General features: G+C 39.0%; 1 protein-coding gene across 5 annotated transcripts; it reads right to left on the bottom strand.

Moving 5' to 3' along the window:
- Nucleotides 1-303: 303 nt before the first annotated feature.
- Nucleotides 304-21,081, bottom strand: stpg2 (sperm-tail PG-rich repeat containing 2). 5 transcript variants are annotated; one of them, XM_059549469.1, is made up of 14 exons: nucleotides 20,566-21,081; nucleotides 19,765-19,874; nucleotides 19,533-19,682; nucleotides 18,724-18,909; nucleotides 17,116-17,231; nucleotides 16,398-16,509; nucleotides 15,635-15,736; nucleotides 15,231-15,390; nucleotides 13,560-13,723; nucleotides 11,441-11,533; nucleotides 10,018-10,186; nucleotides 9,569-9,684; nucleotides 9,054-9,200; nucleotides 304-1,928 (listed from the first exon to the last, which is right to left on the bottom strand). In XM_059549469.1, exons 1-13 carry the CDS (start codon nucleotides 20,669-20,671, stop codon nucleotides 9,066-9,068), a joined length of 1,719 nt encoding a protein of 572 aa, XP_059405452.1. In that variant the 5' UTR covers nucleotides 20,672-21,081; the 3' UTR covers nucleotides 304-1,928; nucleotides 9,054-9,065. The 5 variants fall into 5 exon arrangements, with proteins under 5 accessions (XP_059405452.1, XP_059405453.1, XP_059405450.1 ...); XM_059549470.1 differs by having other exon boundaries at nucleotides 18,745-18,909; XM_059549467.1 differs by lacking the exon at nucleotides 20,566-21,081 and having other exon boundaries at nucleotides 19,533-20,382.
- Between the last annotated feature and the right edge of the window lie 102 nt (nucleotides 21,082-21,183).

Below are 21,183 nucleotides of genomic sequence, written 5' to 3'. Positions count from 1 at the left end.
TTATTGTTTTTATAATAGTAAGTACATGTGATGTGTAACAAGGACACCTTGAGATAAAATTTTACTGCATATTTAGATATTTATATTGGAAAATAAAATATACTGAGGAAGGAATGTGTGTCTTCTTTTCTTGCAGTGCATGAAACTTTTAATTTTATTACTTTATGCACCAATTAAATACATTTTAAGACCCTAAATTGTGGAGGGGGAAATTAAGGCTTTTTTAGACCTGCAGAAAACCTACAGTAATTAGTAATTCTGTATTTTTGAACTCTCAAAAAATCTAGATTTTTTTAATCTTGTGTTTTATGTTAATACATAACTGTTTATTTCTAATTTCAACAGTATTCATTCTGTAATTGGTCCTCTTTAAACTCAGTGAGTATTAGATAGATGTATGCAAAGGTACCACATTTGGTTTTCCTCCATTGAAAATGGGTAAAATTAAACTGTTTGGACACAGATCCAAATTGGGACTGAACCATAGTGCTTTAAAAATAGAGATACCAAATGAAACGTTTGTCAAGAACCAGAGTCTAAAATGATCTTCAATATTTCTTGAGTTACAATCATGCAAACTTTGCAAAACACGAAAAGTGCTTTTTCTCATTTTTGAACTGTCACCATTGACATAGAATGCATCAAGGATTGCTGAAGTCAAGAGATTTTACTAACATACCAATCTCTGTGTAAAAATAAAATATTAATGTCATCTTTCTTAAACTCATTTTCTCCCTCCCGTAATTTGGTCCAAAATCTCAGTTGAAAATCCCTTCTACAAAATGTTTGGATTAATCAGTAAATATTCATTCATAGCATTTAATATTTCTGCTTTCTTCTTCGTTTATGTAATTCTTTCACTAGAAGTCAAGATTTTACCTTTGAGTTTACCCATTTTTGATCAGAAGATTGGGTAAAAAAAAAAAAAATAATAATAATTAAGACTTTGTATTTAACTGCTTAAGTAATTGATATGTTTGGATATGTACACATTGTGGGATTGGATTTATCTTTCCGTGATTTTGTTTCTGTTCACCAATTGTTGAAGATTGGCATGTAATCATGGGTAATGTAGTTTTTCACCAAGAATTCCATTGCTGACCTCAATTATTTAAAAACATTTCTAAGTTGAAATAATGCATACTGATGGCTTTAATGAAAGCATATACCATCGATTAACAACCTTGTAGCTCACAGCAGGTCTGCCTTTAATGGTTTATAAGTTATCATTAAAAATCCATTCCCTTATGGAGAAAATGAATGGGATTTTTTGCATCCAGAACCCGACTGTTGAACGATATTGATTAACACTATCCACCAGCCACATGACCTAGGTGATGTTAACCTAAAAGTTGTTATTTGGAGTAACATGCACCGATGAATTGTTCACAACAAGATGTGCATTAAGAAAGCAAATGGGTTCAATTATGATTTCACATTGACTTTAACATCCGTATACTCCATGAGACAAACACGCGCAGGGCGAGAGCCGCCACAGTGATTTATCTGATTCAATTAGCCTGCAAATGTAAAACAAGTCAGTTCAATAAAGAGCTAAAACCTCTCTTTCTTTGATTCGTTCGTCTCTCGCCCTTCTTCCCTCGACCTCACTCTATCTGCTGAATAATGAGAGTGTGTAAATGCTTAATTAGATTAAAAGGGTGTGTATAACGATATGAAGATGTTGTGTGTGTGTATGTTGAGATCTCTCTACATTAGCACTGTGTTATTGTGGGCAGGGCTGAGAATTTATAATGCACAAAAACCCTGAAACATCAAACCCATTAAATAATCCTGATTTATTCTCCGTGAGCACTGGGGAAATATATCACCCATAAAGAGGTTTGTGTGTGTGTGTGACAGGAACTCCTGGGAAGCATGTGTTTAATAGGAGAGGCTTAGCCGAGGTCTTTTTGGAAGTGTGTGACCTGAAAAACAAATTAGAATACAGAAGGAAAATGTGAGGAATGAAAAGATCACAATTGCATAAAGGACGACTGATCCAAATTGCCTAAAAATATTTTAAAACCTGCTTCAAAAAATGTTATAAATTTTTTATTTATAATTTTTATCTATAATTTTTATATTCCTCTTTGTTTTGCATTACTGATCTTTTTTATTTCATTTTACTAATATTACATTATTGTGTTTTTTTTTTTTACTGAAATACAGAATTAGATCCACAGAGAATATTTATTTAATACAGTCTTCATTTTAATAATGAAGAGATTTCTAAATTAGTCATGTTACTTCTTTAAAAAAAAAAATCCTTTCAAAGACTGGTATTTTCTTTGTTTACACTACACTGTTATTGTAAGTTAGTTACATTTTACATTTTACTTTACTAACATCATTACTTATTGTTGTACACATCAGTAGTAAATAAAAAAATTGTATATTTAGTTTTTTTTATACAGCAATGAGATCAGATGGAGAGCAAAGAAGAGCATTTTGACCAAATAACCTCATGTCTGATTTTCAACAATTGTTCCCAAATCTGCAATTACATACACTAAATTCTTTCAAACAGTATTATTCAGTATCACTAAGTTACTATTATAGTTTTTATTAATATTTTGAATCAGTGTCCATTGAGTTTTTGTCATTTTTAGTTGTTTGTGCATGTGTATACAATATATATATATATATATAGTACACATACACACACACACACACACATATATATATGTATATATATATATATATATAGAGAGAGAGAGAGAGAGAGAGAGACATACAAATGCTTTTGACATAAAAAAGTACATTTACATAGAAATAAAGCTAAATCAATACCAGTGAATCTGAGAGCCATATCTCCTGTTATCCATCAGCAGTGAGCAGACTCATATGCCATTAATGGAACATCTAATTAGCATATGTAAATCAAAAAATATGATGCATGTTTTATTTGGCCGTCTTTGGTTTCAGGAGATCAATCGGTCATTCAGAGGGAATATAAAATCAGAGCTCATTCTGCTGCTGTGGTGAATCTGTTTGTAACAGATGTTGGTCTCAATCAAACAGACAGGAGAGAGTCATCTTTTCTCTTTTCTGAGTCGAACAGACCAGTAAAAACGTCTCTAGGTTACGAAAGTAACCCTAGTTCCCTTTCAGTCGGTCACTCTTGACGCCACGTCGGTGACCGACGAATATGGGATATCGCTTCGATAGACCAATCTACTTCGAGTGTAAACTAAACGAGACAATGCACATTGGCATGCAATTATTGCATCCAGCTGCTGCTGATCACTGCGTGAGTATAAGAGGGCAGCAGGTGCAATGCATACCAGCTTTTCGCTTCGGTGCCGAGCGTTAGTTTCGCTCTGCTCAACTGTGTCTGCTGTGAACTACGAGTTCAGCACGCTCTCGGAAGCTTCGTGTGTTGGCGAGACGGCGCTTCAGCGGTGGTCGTTCCTGTGTCAAGTGGATTGCACACTTCAGGCTGCACTACCCCTGTCGTGTTGCAAGCGGCCAGTTCCCCTGTGCGCCTCAGCACTAAAAGAGCATTTCCTAAAGAGCAAATTTCTCTAAAAGAGCTTTACGGGTGCGTCTTTGTAAAGGCGACGGACCGTCCTTGTAAGGATGCCGTTTCACCCGTGCGTTTCTGGGTGCGGTCGTTACCTGGCAACGGGTGATGGTCACGATCGCTGCCTCACGTGTCTGGGCGTCGAGCACGCTGAGGTGGCTTTCGTGGATGAGTCATGTTCTCACTGCGGGAATATGACCATCTCGGAGCTGCAAACCAGGCTCCGCTACCTTCAGGGGGGCGGAGTCCCGTTGCCGCGGCCGGGATCTGGGGCTCGTTCTGGCGGCCGACAGACGAGAACCACTTCCGGCAGTAGCGCGGGTGGTTTGAGGGTCACAGTGGTGGCAAACCCCGCAGGGAACCAACCCTCTGGGGACCACTACTCCTCTTGCACCTCCGATCCAGTGGAGCAATCCACGGAACGCGCTGGGCCCTCTTCAAGGAGCGTACCAGTGGCATCCAGTGGGACTCCCCCCGACCAGATGTCGATCTCAGCATCGGAGGGAGAGCTGTCCCACCGCGTCCCGCACCCTCGCGGCTGGATGATTGGTTTCTCGGGGTGGCGCGCGCTGTAAGCATGTGAGGATGGGGTTTTACAGCCCCTACTTCATTGTACCCAAGAAAGGCGGTGGGTTACGACCAATCTTGGATCTGCAATTTTTGAATCGGGCCCTTTATCGGCTACCGTTCAAAATGTTGACACAGAAACGCATTTTCAGGTGCGTCCGTCCCCAAGATTGGTTTGCAGCGATCGACCTGAAGGACGTGTACTTTTATGTGTCCATCCTTTGATGCCACAGACCTTTTCTGCGGTTTGCGTTCAAAGGACTGGCATATCAGTACAAGGTCCTGCCCTGCGGGCTGTCCCGGTCTCCCCGTGTCTTCACAAAAGTCACGGAGGCAGCTCTCATTCCTCTCAGAGAGCAGGGTGTTTGCATTCTCAACTACTTAGACGATTGGCTGATACTAGCACAGTCTCAAATCAGTTGAGCGAGCACAGGGATGTGGTGCTCCGGCACCTGAGCCTGTTGGGCCTTCAGGTCAGCTGGGAAAAGAGCAAACTCTCGCCGTTGCAGAGGATCTCTTTTCTCGGTATGGAGTTGGATTCGGTCGAACAGACAGCACGCCTCACAGAGGAACGTGCGCGGTCGGTGCTAGCCTGCTTGAATACGTTCAAGAGCAGGACAGCGGTCCCACTGAAACTCTTTCAGAGGCTCCAGGGGCATATGGTGGCCACGGTGGCACTTACAACGCTCGGCCTATTACATATGAGACCGCTCCAGCACTTGCTTTATGGCCGAGTCCCGAGGTGGGCGTGGAAGCGCGGCACTCACCGGGTCCAAGTTACACCGGCCTGTCGCCAAACCCTCACTCCGTGGTCAGATCTTGCATTTCTCTGGGCAGGGGTGCCCCTAGGGCAGATCTCCAGGCATGCTGTGGTTTACACGGATGCCTCCACCACTGGCTGGGGGGCCACGTACTACGGGCATGCAGTCTCAGGGGTTTGGACGGGCCCGCAGCTGCAGTGGCACATCAATTGCCTAGAGTTGTTAGCAATGCACCTTGCCTTGAACCGTCTCAAAGGTCTCTTACGAGGCAAGCATGTGCTGGTCCGAGTGGACAAAACTGCGACTGTTGCGTACATCAACCGACAAGGTGGTCTGCGCTCTCGTCGCATCTCGCAACTCGCCCCCCACCTCCTCCTTTGGAGTCAGAAGGTTCTGAGGTCACTTCGTGCCGTTCACATTCCAGGCCTGCTCAGTCGTACAGCCGACGAGCTGTCTCGAGCAATGCTCCCGGGAGAATGGCGACTCCATCCCCTGATGGTCCAGCTGATTTGGAGGCGGTTCAGAGCCGCTCAGGTAGACCTGTTTGCTGCTCCAGAGACCCCTCACTGCCAATTGTTCTACTCCCTGACCGAGGTAACTATCGGCACGGACGCACTGGCACACAGCTGGCCGCGGGACCTACGCAATTATGCGTTTCCCCCAGTGAGCCTTCTCGCACAGACATTGTGCAAAGTCCGGGAGGACGAGGAGCAAGTCTTGCTAGTAGCGCCATATTGGCCGACGTGGCGTCGAGAGTGACCGACTGAAAGGGAACGTCTCGGTTACGTATGGTAACCCTCGTTTCCTGAAGGAGGGAACGGAGACGCCACGTCCCGTCGCCATGGTTGCTGTACCGCCGCTGAGCTGCCGGGTCCCCGATCTATACTCGAAGTAGATTGGTCTATCGAAGCGATATCCCATATTCCTCGGTCACCGACGTGGCGTCTCCGTTCCCTCTTTCAGGGAACGAGGGTTACCATACGTAACCGAGATGTTCATCGAAGGAATGAGACGCTGCATCAAGCGCTTTGGGAAATGCCTTTGGCAAGATCAACTCTGAATATTGTGTGCAATCTGTTCAATGGAAGGGCGTGACGTCACGGACGGGGTGACGTACCGACCAGGAAGCTACAAAGGCACCTGCCACGCAGCTGACTTCAGCTTCGAGTAGGGAAGCAAGCGCCGGCAGGGGTGCCGGGAGTATGGCTCTGCGACGCAGCGTCTCATTCCTTCAAGGAACTAGGGTTACATTTGTAACCTAGAGACGTTCCTCTTCAGGAACTCGAGCTGCGTCGGGCGCTTTGGGGAACGATGTGCCAATGCTGCAAGACTCCCAAAACCCTTCCTAGTGTGTATCCGAGGAGCACAGCTAAGGCAAGAGGACAGAAGAGCCAGGAGCGGCTCGCATATCAAGATTGTAAAATCTGGCAAATGTAGAGGACATGGACCATCCCGCAGCGGTTCAGATGTCCAAGAGGGACACGCCTCCAGTACTATGGGTTGTGGCGTAACAGGGGGAACTTTAGGAACATAACCCACTCGAGGGTATAAGAATGCTTTGGCCATACCAGGGGCAAAGTCTGAGTAGGTAGGGGTCACCGAGGGGGCCTGAAGATCTCCAACTCTCTTTAGAGAAGTAATAGCCAGTAACAGGGCAGTCTTAAGGGTCAGATGTCTATCTGAAATATCTTGTATTGGCTCAAATGGAGCTTTACAAAGAGCCTCTAACACCACAACCAAGTCCCACGGGGGAATACGGGACCATACTGGAGGTCTCAGCCTCAGTGCACCGCTGAGGAAACGTGTAACTAGGGGGTGTCTACCCACTGACTGACCGTTGAAAGGGACGTGGTAAGCAGCTATGGCCGCCACGTACACCTTTAAGGTGGAATGAGTTAACCCCGCAGAGAGCATAGCTTGTAGAAACTCCAGAACTGTACCAACTGTACAGTTAACAGGGTCAAGCTGGCGGTCTCTGCACCATGAGGAGAAGAGTTTCAACCTCAGGGTGTACAGTTTCCTCGTAGAGGGAGCTCTGGATTGGAGGGGGGGTCTCAACAACCTCGGTTGAGAGACCGGAAGCTATGAGCTGTGCCCCTTCAGGGGCCACACCCACAACTTCCACAACTCCGGGCGAGGGTGAATTATTTTGCCCTGCTCCTGAGAGAGTAGATCAGTCCTGATCAGAAGCCCCCCGGGCCTCGGCCCCTGTCTCAACAGTATGTCTGCTCTCTCAGTCAATCTCCCAGGAATATACACTGCTCTGAACGAGAGGAGTTTGTCCTGGGACCACAGAAGGATCTGGTGTGCCAGCTTGTACAAGGGACGCGAATGCAGATCTCTCTGGTGACTTATATAAGAGATCGCCAATGTGTTGTCGGTGCGCACCAACACATGGTGACCTCTCAGGTCTGGGAGGAAATATTTCAATGCTCGATGCACAGCTAGCATCTCTAGACAACTGGTATGCCATGTCAGATGGCGACCGCTCCACAGACCGTGGGCAGGGTGGCCACTCATGACCGCACCCCAACCGGTGAGGGACGCGTCTGTCGCTAGCGTTACATGGCGACCAAGAGCTCCCAGCACCGGGCCATGATTCAAGAACCAAGGTTTCTTCCACATGTCTAAGGCACGAAGGCATCTCCGCGTGACCTTGATAGTTCGTAATGGATTCCCCCTCGGGGAAAATCCCTTGGTCTTGAGCCACCACTGTAGGGGTCTCATGTGCAGGAGGCCAAAAGGTATTACGTTGGACGCAGCTGCCATAAGCCCTAACAATCTCTGAAACTGCTTGACAGTGAGTGACTGGCCTTCTCTGACTCTCTTGACTGAGGTATGGATTGACTCGATCCGAGCAGGAGACATAGGTGCCTGCATCGTGGTCGAATCCCACACTATGCCTAGATAGGTGGTTCTCTGAACTGGAGAAAGAACACTCTTCTTGGCGTTCAGTCTCAAACCCAGCTCCCCCATATGTGCGAGAACGACATCTCAATGTCGAACCGCCATCTGTTCTGATTGTGCTAAAATCAACCAATCGTTGATATAGTTCAGAATGCGGATGCCCTGCATACGGAGGGGAAACAGAGCCGCATCTACACATTTCATGAACGTGCAGGGTGAGAGTGCAAGGCGGAAGGGAAGTACTCGATCTTGGTCTTACATTTAACTTCACAAGTTAAATAACTGTCATTATATTCCTCAGAATTTAATGCAATCAAACAATCAGACAAGCAAACACGGTCTGGATTGTGATACAATACACATTGAAGTGATATATTGAACTTCTCGAAGTTAGATAATGGTCATTAGATTCCTCAGAATTTAATGCAATCCAACAATCAGACAAGTAAACACAGTCTAGATTGAGATAAAGTACACATTGAAGTGATATATTGACTTCTCAAAGTCATTATATTCCTCAGAATTTAAAGCAATCAAACAATCAGACAAGTAAACACGGTCTGGATTGTGAACAATACACATTGAAGTGATATATTAACTTCTCAAAGTCATAAAATTTCTCAGAATTTAATGTAGTCAAACAATCAGACAAGTTACGTGCCCGTCTCCATTCCCTCCATCAGATCAATCTGCGAACCCAACGAATGCCGGCGCCGCTCCGCCTCGGCGAAAGCGGGACCGGTATCGCGAGGAACGCTGGCGAAGGCTCACTTCTCGAAGAGAGCCCTCCGGGATCGAAGCGCACGTGAAATCAGACGCAGCACGCTTTGATCGCGGGCAGACCACGCACAGACTGTGTGTATCCCCGCCTCTAATGTTTAGCTTTGTTGAGCAGGGAGGAACACACAATCTGAACGCGGTCTGGATTCACCCTTCAGATGCCAGTCTTAGCTTTGCTCTTTGACATACTAAAGCTACTTAAAGGAGCTAATAGTGACAAACGACAATAAATAAGACTGACAAGACAGAATGACATGCACACACAGAGCGCTTGCTGAAAGACAAGAAGCTGAAGTCAGCTGCATGGCAGGTGCCTTTATAGCTTCCTGGTCACTACGTCACCCCGCCCGTGACGTCATGCCCTTCCATTGAACAGATTGCACACAATATTCAGAGTTGATCTTGCCAAAGGCGTTTCCCAAAGCACTCGATGCAGCTCGAGTTCCTGAAGAGGAACCTCAAAGACACCTCAATCACTAAAACTAAACTTAATCTTAATCAGTCTCACTGACCTATGACCTGAGTTAGGCACTGTTGTGAGCAGAGGGTTTTCTCAAAGACCTGCGTGAAGGTAAAGATCTCGTGCTGGACACCAAAGGATCATGAAGCGTCACGTTGAAGGTGCCTTTCAGAACCGTGTCCATGATGACCGGACTCAACTACAACACACACAGCCAGAGTGTGACACATGATGTAGAGGACATGTATTTAATACATTTAATACATCTTGTTTAATACATATATTTGATTTGATTTTATCACAGTAAAGTGTTTCACCAATGTTATTTATTTCCAAAATAAATAAATATGATTATTGTTTTTACTAATATTATATAAAGAATTATAAATATAAATTATTTTAAATTATAAAAAAAATGCATTGGTTTTAAATAAAATTATATATATATATATATATATATATATATATATATATATATATATATATATATATATATATATATATATACACACACACATTAATTATACACGTAAATATACATGTTACAGAAATATATGCATTACATACCTCATATGCTCCGGGTCCAGGGGTCTGGTCTTTAGGGCTTTTAAAGCGATCTTCTTTTGAGATAATCAGTGCAAGTTTTGAGCCTGATTTAACATCTGGATTATAATGAGCCGGACCTGAAAACCACAAATAAACAACAGCTAGTTTAACTCGAATACTTAACCATAACCCATGTCTAAAAATGCTGTTTACATGGAGAAATCAACAGGTTTTGTCGGTAAGGCAAGGAGTTCCCAAGCATACAACAGCAGTCCCAATCAGACAACTATTAAAATAAAACAAAAATACAACCTTCATATTTCTGCTTTTAATCACTGAATGTTTAGCCCCATAGACTCCCAGTGTAATATCTCTGCTTTGTTTGTTTCAGCAAATCAACAGCAGGCCACATATGCCATGAAGATGAAGTTAGTGTAGGTTCCTTTAAAAACTGTCAGAGCTTGGGTCACCTGGGGTTTCAGGGTCGTATTGGAGGAAGCCAGTGTCTCTGGGGGCGGCAGACAGGAAGCAGCTCTGTCGTTTGCGTGCTTTCTCGTTCTGTGGCTCACTGTAGTGATGGAGGCCGTGTATCCTCTCAAACGATTCGCTCACGTTATATGAGCCTGGCGGAGGTGTATCCTGCCAAGAGAAATCTAATATCTAACCACAGCATCATAAACATCATCTGCACAAAGTATTTACAGCAAGTACATATGAGCCAGGAGGCTGTGTCTGTGTGTGTGTGTGTGTGTGTGTGTGTGTGTGTTTGTGCTGTAAGTGCATTACTGCAAACACAATTTTTGCTTGTTCCTACAAAACTAATGACGAGTCAAATTGCTACAGATGCTGTACATAGAAATTAAACTGCACAGAACTAGAAATATTCCAGTTATTTAGACGTGTATGTAACTATAGCACATTTGTATAATTGCATTCGGATCATTTTGGCACGACTGTAATCATGTCAGCAAACAAAAATCAACTAACCTCAAAATTCAAAATACAGATGTCAGTCAAGAGTGACAAGTCTAATGAATAAATATGCAAAGACAGTTTTGTGAATTAAGCCACAGTCAAATAACACACACACACACACACACTCAGAGTTGCATGTCTTGTTTATAGAGCTGTGTAAATAGACGTCTGTAAGCCGGGCAGACAGACAGAGAGAGAGAGAAACATCTAGACGGGTGAAGCTAACCAAACCTGTCAGGAACAAGACTATTTTTAAGAGCATTAAAATGTTTTGTATCATGAAATCATTGTCATGATTCATGACAGTTAAACAAAATTCAAAATTCCCCTTTGTGCGATGCAAAAACACAATGTAAATTCTACCATATTTATATTTTATGATGAATTGAAATGTAATGTGTTATTTAAAATAATAATATAATTAATTATTTTTTTGAAGGATAGCAACTCTCATACATAAAATGCAGTTCAAAGTGCTTCACATGTTAACACAACATAAAAAAAAAGACAAAAAAGAATTAAAAGACATCAATGAAGTTAAAGTGTAGGATTAGGATAACAACAACAACATTAATAATAATTCTTCTTATTATTATTATATTTGTTTTTATTTGTCCATCACAATAACAATAATGTTAACAATAACTAAAAAAATATTTAAAATAATTTATAAATAATCGATTCCAAGGCATTATTGTAATTTATTAATAACTGTCATGAAAATAATGTTGATGCAAAACATCATAATCCTAACATTAAGCTTGACAACTCTCAATATCAAAAAGTATCTCAAAAGTATCAATTTGCTGTCCAATTCATGTCTAGGAGAAACTATTGAGCTATTAAAGAGATCTCATCTGTGATTTTTCTTCCCTATGAGAGTCTAAATGTGAATTTGGAGTGTTGTGTGTGTCTTACTTTGGCGTACAGTGAACCCACAAGTCTGTATGTGGCAGATTTAAAAGCAGCTGTACTCTTTTTCTTATATAATGCTTCGGTTGTTTTCTCCACCTGCAGCAAACACGAAAGCAAGAGCATATACAAGATTACTACAAGTTATTACTACAGTTAAGTTTAGTTACTCTAAAAAAATAATTAAAGGGATAGTTCACCCAAAAATTCTGTCAAAAATGAGTAATTCTGTCTTAATTACTCATCCTCATGTCATTCAAAACCTGTAAGACCTTTGTTCATCTTCAGAACACAAATTAAGATATTTCTGATGAAATCCGAGAGCTCTCTGACCCTCCATAAACAGCAGAACAGACAGGTTCAAGGCCAAAGGTAGTAAAGACATCATTAAAATAGTCCATGTGACATCAGTGGAACAACTGTAATGTTATGAAGCTACAAGAATATTTTTTGGTGTAAATAAAATATTTCTTCTTTTCCGTGTCAGTCTTTGACACACGTTCACTAGTCTGCGTTCTGATTTAGAACGTCCGTCTCTCTTAGTTCATCATCTTTATATTCTGTTTCAAATAAGTAGGGCTTGGCAAGAAAGCTGACACAGAAGAGAAAAAAAATGTTGAATTAAGTCATTATTATTTTTGTTTTCTTTGCGCACAAAATATTCCCGTAGCTTCATAAAATCACCATTAAACCACTGACGTCACATGGACTATTTTAGCAATGTTGTTACTATCTTTCAGTGCTTTGAACGTGGTGGTTCCCTTGCTGTCTGGAGGGTCAGAAAGCTCTCGGATTTCATCAAAAATATCTTAATTTGTGTAATGGAGATGATCGAAGGTCTTATGGGTTTGGAACGAAATGAGGGTCAGAAATTAATGACAGAATTTTCATTTTTATGTGAACTATCGCTTTAATTACTAGCTACTAATCTCCAACAGTGGAATCAGATTACTGTACTAATTAATCTAAAATGTATTACATTACTTATTACTACTAATACATAGGCATAAAATTGCTATTTTAATTTTTTTCTAATTAATAACTTAATCTCCAGGGACAAGACTAGGCATCCCTGCATTAAAACCATACACTTTTACATTAGATATTAAATGTTGATGTAAATCCACTATTGTTTTATATAGAATTGTTTTATAGTATATAATGCAATTACACTCACATTGGTTGCAAAATTGAGAATGCACAACAGGAACAAGTGCAATTGACAATAAAAGGTAAAGAGCCTTAAACTGTAAGTTAATTAATTGATTTAAAAGCATTTAATGCTGTTTTCCTTTGGCCACAGAGTTTTCTAGATGAATGCTGGGCGGTTTAAGGTTGGGTAGAGCCCAGTTCTGACTCAGTTCAATTGCTGGCTTTCCATAGCTGTACTTCCAGCTGTGTTTTCTACCATCTGGCAAACCGGGGTGTCAAAATCCTATTGGGTAAACCAGCAGTGGGCGGAGTCACCAAAACAGACATTCAGTCACAGAACCCACATTTCAAAGTAGAATAACTGATTAAAGCATTGTTTGTTTGTTTTTTAAAACTGAGCATTTTACCTAAATAGTTGAAAACATAGTATTTTTATGCTTTAGTACAGTCAAAAAAAAAAAAAAAAAAAAATATATATATATATATATATATATATATATATATATATATATATATATATATATATATATATATATATATATATATATACATACATACAGAACCGTTAATTCGGACCGCTTGCAAAAGTGAAAGCACACCTCTCCTGAACAAGCCAACAAGCAATTCAAGTCTGCATTCACATCTGCTGCATGAATGATTGATACTTCATCTGAAAACCTCACCCTGAGCACCAGCAACAGTAATTTGGAGTGACATTTGCCATTAAGTGCAGCAATTGCTGCATTTTGGCTAAACCTGTGGTACGTTTTGAAAGGATAGGCTCTAGATTGTAGCCTGACATTTAGTGTACGCTGAGAAATATTCATTTCAAGGGGATTTATGGAAGATTTATTCGATTCATTGGATGAAACTCTCTGAAAAGTCTGAATAAGCTCCCAAGGGCGCAGGCAGATAAGCGCACAATAGACAATAGACAATGAGTGCACACTTTCTGGGTTGAAGAAGTGCTCACCTTGTACTGAGTCGGCCCCGGGCGGCTCATCTCCTCTTTGCTGGGGAGGAAAAGCCGGCGTGGTGCAATAGAGCAGAAGGCACCCTTCCTCGTGCTCTCCAGACAGGCTTTCTTTAAACTCTCGTAAGCCAGGCCATACTCAAACACATTATAAGCACCGGGACCTAGCAAAGACATGCACGGGTTAGACGATTAGTTACTACTGGAGCTGAACTTTTATTTATGGTTTTTTAAGGAAGTCTTTTCTCATCAAGGTTGCACTTATTTTATAAAAATACAATAAAAATTTAATATTGTAAATATATTTTTACTGTTTAGAGTAATATGTGTAAAATATAATTTATTCCTGTGATGCAAAGCTCAAGTGTCACATGATCCTTCAGAAATCATTCTAATATGCTGATTTACTGCTCAAGAAACATTTCTGATTATTATCAATGTTGAAAACTGTTGTGCTGCTTCATATATTTTTGGAAACTGAGATTTTTTAGGATTCTTTGATGAATATAAATTTCTAAAGAAAAAGACAATTTATTTGAAATATAAACATTTTGTTATTTTATAAAAATCTTTACTGTCACGTTAATGTGTTTTTGCTGACTAGAAGAAAATATTTTATGGGTTTAATCAGGTAAAAATAGATTTTTAATTGCAGGTTAATACTGTATGTCTTTGCTTTTATTGCACTTTGACTACTTTGAATGTAATTACTGATAAAGAAAAATAAATTTAAACAAAAAAAAAATACATCAAATTCAGTAGAAAGTAGTTCAATGGAAGGGAACAAAAATATTTTCATGAAATAACATCTTAAGATTGCTTTGTAGAAAAATAATAAGATAAACTTGTATATAGGGATGTAACAATTCATTACGATTCGTTTTTTACAAAATGAAATAATTGAATCATGATCCAAACAAAGATTCTGCATACATGCAACATGAGCAGTTTTTCATCTAAATAAGATCGTATAATTTTGAAATTTGAAGCAAAAACTAAATGATTTGACTTTAGTTTTGTGTATCTATACATAAAAAAAAACATCTGCATGAAACAGAAACAGCAGACAAGCTGAACGAGAAGCAGATTCACTCTCTGCCAGCAGGTGGCGCTTAAAGCGTTTCCTTGGTTTCTGCTGTAAACAAAGCAGCATTGCACTTATGAACTTTAATATGCATTATACAGAGGCAATAGCAAAAGAAGAAATACCAACTAAACTTTTCTCAAGACAGTAAGTTCCTCTCAGACACAATAATATAAACTCCTACCCCTTATTGAATCGTGATTTGTTTAGCATCTCAACCAATTTGAATCGATTTTCAACATGCTCGGGGTTAATTGTTACATCCCCACTAGTATACCAAAAACTTTTGGAATACTACTTTCAATGTACTATTATTTGTGAGGCACTAACTGTAATTTTGTTGACTAGACAGTATGCAATTTAAAATGCATCTTGAGTGTTTTGATTGGTCACTTTGAAGGTAGCTCGAGATCTGATTGGCTGCTGCTCATGTAAAGCATTTGTGTAGCAGTATCAAATCTAAAGCTAACCTCATGTTTTTCCCCTTGGCTAGCACAGCCCAAATCTGACCTCTCACTGTGTTTCACAGATAAAAGATATTTTGCATTCAGAATACTGCACATAATCACATTCACACAGGTACAAACCTGGCGTAGCTTTCGATCTGTTTTCTGGCAGGAAGCGTACAGCTGTCATGCCGAAAGGATTCTTCTTCACCCCTCTGCCTTTCTTCAGGATCTCCAGAGCACAGCGTGGATCATTGTACGCACCTACAGGGGGCGTCTCATCCTTCACCGGACTGAACCGCTACAGAGAGATCAGATGAAAGTGACATAAAGAGGCATTCACATTCACAACACATTTTAATTTTGTCATTGCATTTTACCAAAAGATTATTTAAATAACATGCACAGATGAGATCAGAAATGTGTATTAAACAAGTCAATAAGGTCTAATTTGATTTCATGTGACTTCCAGAGAGTTTATTCCAGATTGAGCAGATGTTATTAGCAGGTATGCATGTCCAAAAATGAAGATTAAAAATTGTTGCCTGAGCTTGAGACAGGAAGGGTGGACTCAAAACAGGAGCGTGTGGGTTACTGGCCATCTCAAACTGACTCTTTATGTAGTACTGCCCTGGTCCTGGAACACCCTAAAAATACACACAAAGTTATTTGTACCCAATACAGTAAAAGCATCCATGCAGAAACGCATCTAAATTTGAGCTCAGGTCTTGTTGCAATAGTGCCCTCTACAGACAAGACAAAACATCTACATGCAAGCTTGCAAAATAATCCTCTTAAAAATCAAAACCAAAAGAACCTTTGAGTTTTCATATGTGTTTTTGAGAATCATATTTTAAACATCAATATGAGGCTTTTATGGCTCGTATAGTATGATATAGTGTGAATATGGAGGAAAAACAAACACCTCAGTTTTATTCAGAGTGCAGATTTGGTGCAGATGCTGATATGTATATTTATAAAACTGATAACAAGTTTGTAATGCAAATAAATGAAAACAGTATAGTAGTAAATGCATGCAAATATCAGAAGGCATTTAATAGATTGTCTACAAACCGGAAAAAATTTATCAAATATGATAAAGTGTAGGTTTGACGAATTTAAGTTATCATATCAGCGTGTTTCAGTATTGTCATTACTTGTGCATTTAGTGACACAGAATTGACACACTTTATCTGTAGCCAAAGCTTCAGTGGCATCGAATGTCTTTGAAAACAAACATCCAAAACGACTTCCTCTGATAGCTACACATGTAACAGAGACTAAATCCAAAGGATATGAAGTTTAAACCTTCTTCTCCTCCTGTAGAGCCACCAGCTCGTGGTACCGAGGGATGACCAGCTCCGCACGGCCTCTCTGATCTCGTCTGAGATTCACATTCTCATAGAGGACAGTGTGATCCCTGATACACACACAAAATCAAGCATTTAATCAAACACACCATACAGTGCTGCAGGGATGACATTTTTTTGGTACTTCTGGTTCTATCGTCATAAAGTCAATGGCGTTTTTGAATGGGTTTTTGATTAAATTCTTGAAATAAGGTCAGAGGTTCAACACAAGCTCAAGATTTAAAAAAAAAAAATTTGTGCAGCATAAAATAGATCAGTAAAACCCCCTTGTGAAATTTTAAGAAGCTCAATGGCTAAACATAGAAGTCATGTGACTGTGGTGTAGTTCATTAATAGCCAACATTTAGCTTTTTACTTTTGCCGATTATATTAAGGCTTCGAAATAGTGTTCATTTTTGAAGATTATAATGATTATCATGAGATTTTGATCTGCAGTAATCCAAAAGCCAATAGAAAAATCATGAATCTTGAAATTGAGAGTTTTGTGTACAGTGTTTGTCAGACGGTCAGAGAACAGACTGCGGTTGGTCCATCTGTAAAATTTATTCTGAAGCATCTGCACATGGAAAACCAAGTCCAGATGCTTCAGAATAAATTTTGCAAGACAATGCAAATGCTGTGTTGCAGCTAAGAAAGTCTGCATCCATCAAACTCACTCTTGTAGATCATAATGACCTGGTCCAGGTCCGTCTTCACCCGTTACCTGCTCTCTCCGGCCCGACATCTTCCCGAAATGCACACCTTTATACTTCTGAGAGGACGGCAGACCCTTCTACAAAATGCCAAAAAACAAAACAAACAAAGATATTTTTCGATATATATTTAGTCATTTCAATCCTTTAACCTTGAATGTTTGTTCCTAAGCTCACTCTCATCAGATAATAATACAGACTTCTGTTTTGAAGGGAAACTATTACAGCGCATCATCTAACTTTCAAAGTCCACTAAGACCATTTACTGTATTAAAACTTAACTGCAAAAAAAAACCCTCATAATTCAGAAAATATCATAATTAGATGATCGAAACTCTCAATACATTAAAAGGAATACTTCAGCATGTCTGCTAAATAAATATATAAAATATATAAAATGTTATTTGTATGAGACACCAACAAAAAATTATATTAACACATTATCACAATTAATAAAAAATTGCTCATATAACTATTTTACCAACATAACACTATTTTTTATTCTTTATACAAACACACACTTTTTTTCTTACACTTTATTTTTTTACTTTGCAAGATTTTATAAGTAAAATTTGATTTTCTAGTATATTTCACAGCCTGATTTCACTTGGAACTTTGTTTAATTTTAGAAATTACTTTTGAATTTTTTTTTTTGTAATTTTAAAATGTTCATGAATTTTGGGGTATTGTCAGATTTCATAAAAAAAAAAAAAACAAAAAAAAAAACTGCTAACCATTTTTACAATATATTTCATAACCCAAATATTTTTAGAAATTATATATGAAATATGAATTATATTTTACCTAAAGCTAAAGCTGATTTATACTGACAGAATGGATTTATATATATTTATTATACAGTTTATTTATATTGTACTATTTATTTATTTATTATACAATTTATTTAGATTTATTATGCAATATTAAGTATTAGCTGTAACAGATGGTTATTTATCATAATAAATCGTAAATTAAAATTCCAATGCCAGTGCATTCATAATGAAACCTAGATGAAAAGGGTTAATAAACCTTGATGAACCTGATTGAGCTGCATGTTTTATGCACTCTCACTATAGGTTTTGGTCAATAAGTGGTCTTCAGTGAAACTAAATAAAGTGTCGAAAAATGTGCAAAAAAAGTGTTGGAATGGGTGGAATGTGTAATCAACAAGCAAAACCTTAGACGAGAGAGAGAAACAGAGACGCAGCATGATGGATGGCCCTGCGCTTTGATAAAGAGTTCTTCCCCCTCAAGAGGAAGTTGGCAGCTCAATGGCAAATGAAAGATGATTTGATTAAAACTGAATCCAGCATCTGCTGCATTATTGTAAGTGAATACTGAAATATAACATAAAGAATAATTACCCAGGGTTTTTCGGTCCTGACAGTAAAATGGATGAGTGCTGCACTTTGTGACTTTTTAAAATAATGCAGTGATCATTAGTAATGGAAATAGGCCCAGCACTAATGATGCAGAGCGGAGGGGCATTAGACGATCTTCTGTTAATGCACACACACATCTGACCTCACACACACTCAAAGCACTCCATTAGACGTGCACATCCGTTTACACACTGCTCGTAATCTGTCTGACCGGTATGGGACTGTAGAAGGCCGGGCCAAGGGTCTGGTCTCTGCTGGGGGGTTTGTGCTGGTGCAGGACACCTTGAGCATCCTCTTCATATCCGAACGCCTGTCCAGGAGACGGGATGGACGGGGCATCAGGATTCAGCAGCAACCTCGCCGCTTTAGAGACGGCCTGCAGACATTGTAATGACATATAATCAAATATGCATATCAGACCGTTATCAGAGAGACATTCATTACAGCTGCAAGTAAAAAAGTATCCAAATCCTACGGGTTTACCAAGAGAGATGCATTCATTGTGAATAAAATACTTCTCTAAATATTTGGTGGGAAATGTGATTATTTGGTGTGAAAATGTCAAACGCACTTTTATACAAAATAAAAAAATAAATAATAAATATATATATATATATATAATTATATCATTTGTTATAAAATATACTTTATTCAAATGTATTATATATAATATTAAATATTATTATTATTATTATTATATTTAATAATATTTGTTTTATTGTTACATTTTTAACAACACTTGGATAAATGATAAAATTAAAATAATAAAATTAAATTACAGTCCATATGATCATTCAAACTTTTATTTATATATATATATTATATATATTTTTAAAACAAATATAATTAGCTATAAATTAAGATTTATTATAATTTGTTACAAAATATAATTTGCTGTATTGTTACACTTTTAACAGCACTTGGATAAATGAATCTTTATATCTCATCATAATAAAAAAAAAAAAGGGGTCCATTTGATAACCCAAACTAATGCCTCACCTTTGGGCTCTTCTCTGGACCGGTCTGTCTTCTCTCTGCAGGTGAAACATCATTTGTAACATCATATGCTCCCGGTCCCGGCACATCTGACACCACGTCACCAAAGCGCTTGGAGCGATTCTGGAGACTCTGTCCTCCCAAAATATGATTCTGCAAGATTCTAGTTATAAGTTTGCAGTAATGACTGATATCAGTTGTTTGCGAGGTGATGCTATAAAAAAGTTGAAAGTACCCTGGTAATGTCACTGTTGTACTGTCCCGGTCCAGGAGAGAGGAGAGCACTGCCTGACCCCAGGAACCCAGACTCTCTACTGGACAGCGAGAGGAAGGGGGCATATGAATCTGCAGAAACAGAGAGAAATAATACATAAATACATACATGCATTCTTGATACATACATACATACATAATTCATAACAATAATAATTAAAAAAAAGATATAAAATATATTGCATACTATACAAAAAAAAAAAAAAATTTTTTATTAATTAATAAAATATAGAATAATATATATTATCCTATATGTAGTATATAGTATACTATACAAATGCAGTGGCCTGTAGATGATCACAGGTGCCCTTACAAATAATAACCAAAAAAGTTTGCATGCACAATCAATCTTAGAAGGCTGCAGAGAACCGGTGAGCGTGATTTCACCAAGTACAACATGTTCCTGGATCAACATCCATGTTGATCCTGGAACATCATTCCAATCAACCAATCAGAATTAAGGAATAACTTTTTAGGAAATGACAGTTTTAGGCTTACAATCAGGATTCTGTGGTTCTACACTCTTGTTAATTAGCTATCATTTCCCTCTGATTTTAGGAATAAAGTAGGGGTAGGGTTAGGTTTAAGGGTAGGGATTGGGACAGTATGTATTTCTGGACAGTAATGTTGATCCAGAATCATCAAAAGATGTTTTCCTTGGCAAAATCACGGCGACCGCAGAGAACCACTGAAGAACCTCTAAATACTTCTTAAGGAGTTTAGGTTTTAAAACTGACCAGTTCCTGGCAAAAATTAAACTCACCTCTTTTACTGCTCAGAGACCTGCTGATATTATACGATCCTGGTCCAATTTCAGACGTGGTGCCTCTTGATGTCAGATGTGTGAACCTGGGAGCTCGATCATACATGCTGATGAATTATTTATATTTTATAACGATGAAACGTGTGTAATTAATGAATGTAACACTGTGAGAGCAGTGAAGCGTCTCGGTCACTGGAGCGCGTCGCCGCGTTGCCTGGACTTCGGTGTTTATGAATATTAATTAGGTAAATGGAGACGTTCGTAAACTTCCTGAAGCCGCCAGTCACTTACCTGCTTAATATTCATGAGTTAATTCGTTGCCTGGACAATGACACGTGGCAATGGTTAGAAAAACACTAAACTGCCGTATGTAGAGAAAAGTGTTCATTCTCTGCATTCAAACCTCAATAAACAAACAAACGAATATTTATTCGTTTTTTTAACACGGTTAAACACTAAGATAATAATAATAATAATTAAGTAACGATAAAGATAAAAATGACGAGTGTTAATAAAACTTACAAAACCACAACATAAACAAACACTAAAAAAACAGTCCCCTGCTTGCTCATCATCATTTGTTAAACAACTTATTTATTCACTTTAGCACTTTCAATT

This window comes from Carassius carassius, chromosome 5 (genome assembly GCF_963082965.1).
Source record: "Carassius carassius chromosome 5, fCarCar2.1, whole genome shotgun sequence".
Classification (NCBI taxonomy): Eukaryota; Metazoa; Chordata; class Actinopteri; order Cypriniformes; family Cyprinidae; genus Carassius; species Carassius carassius.
Note: the sequence above shows the minus strand (reverse complement) of the source record. Positions and strands in the feature narration are given on the sequence as shown.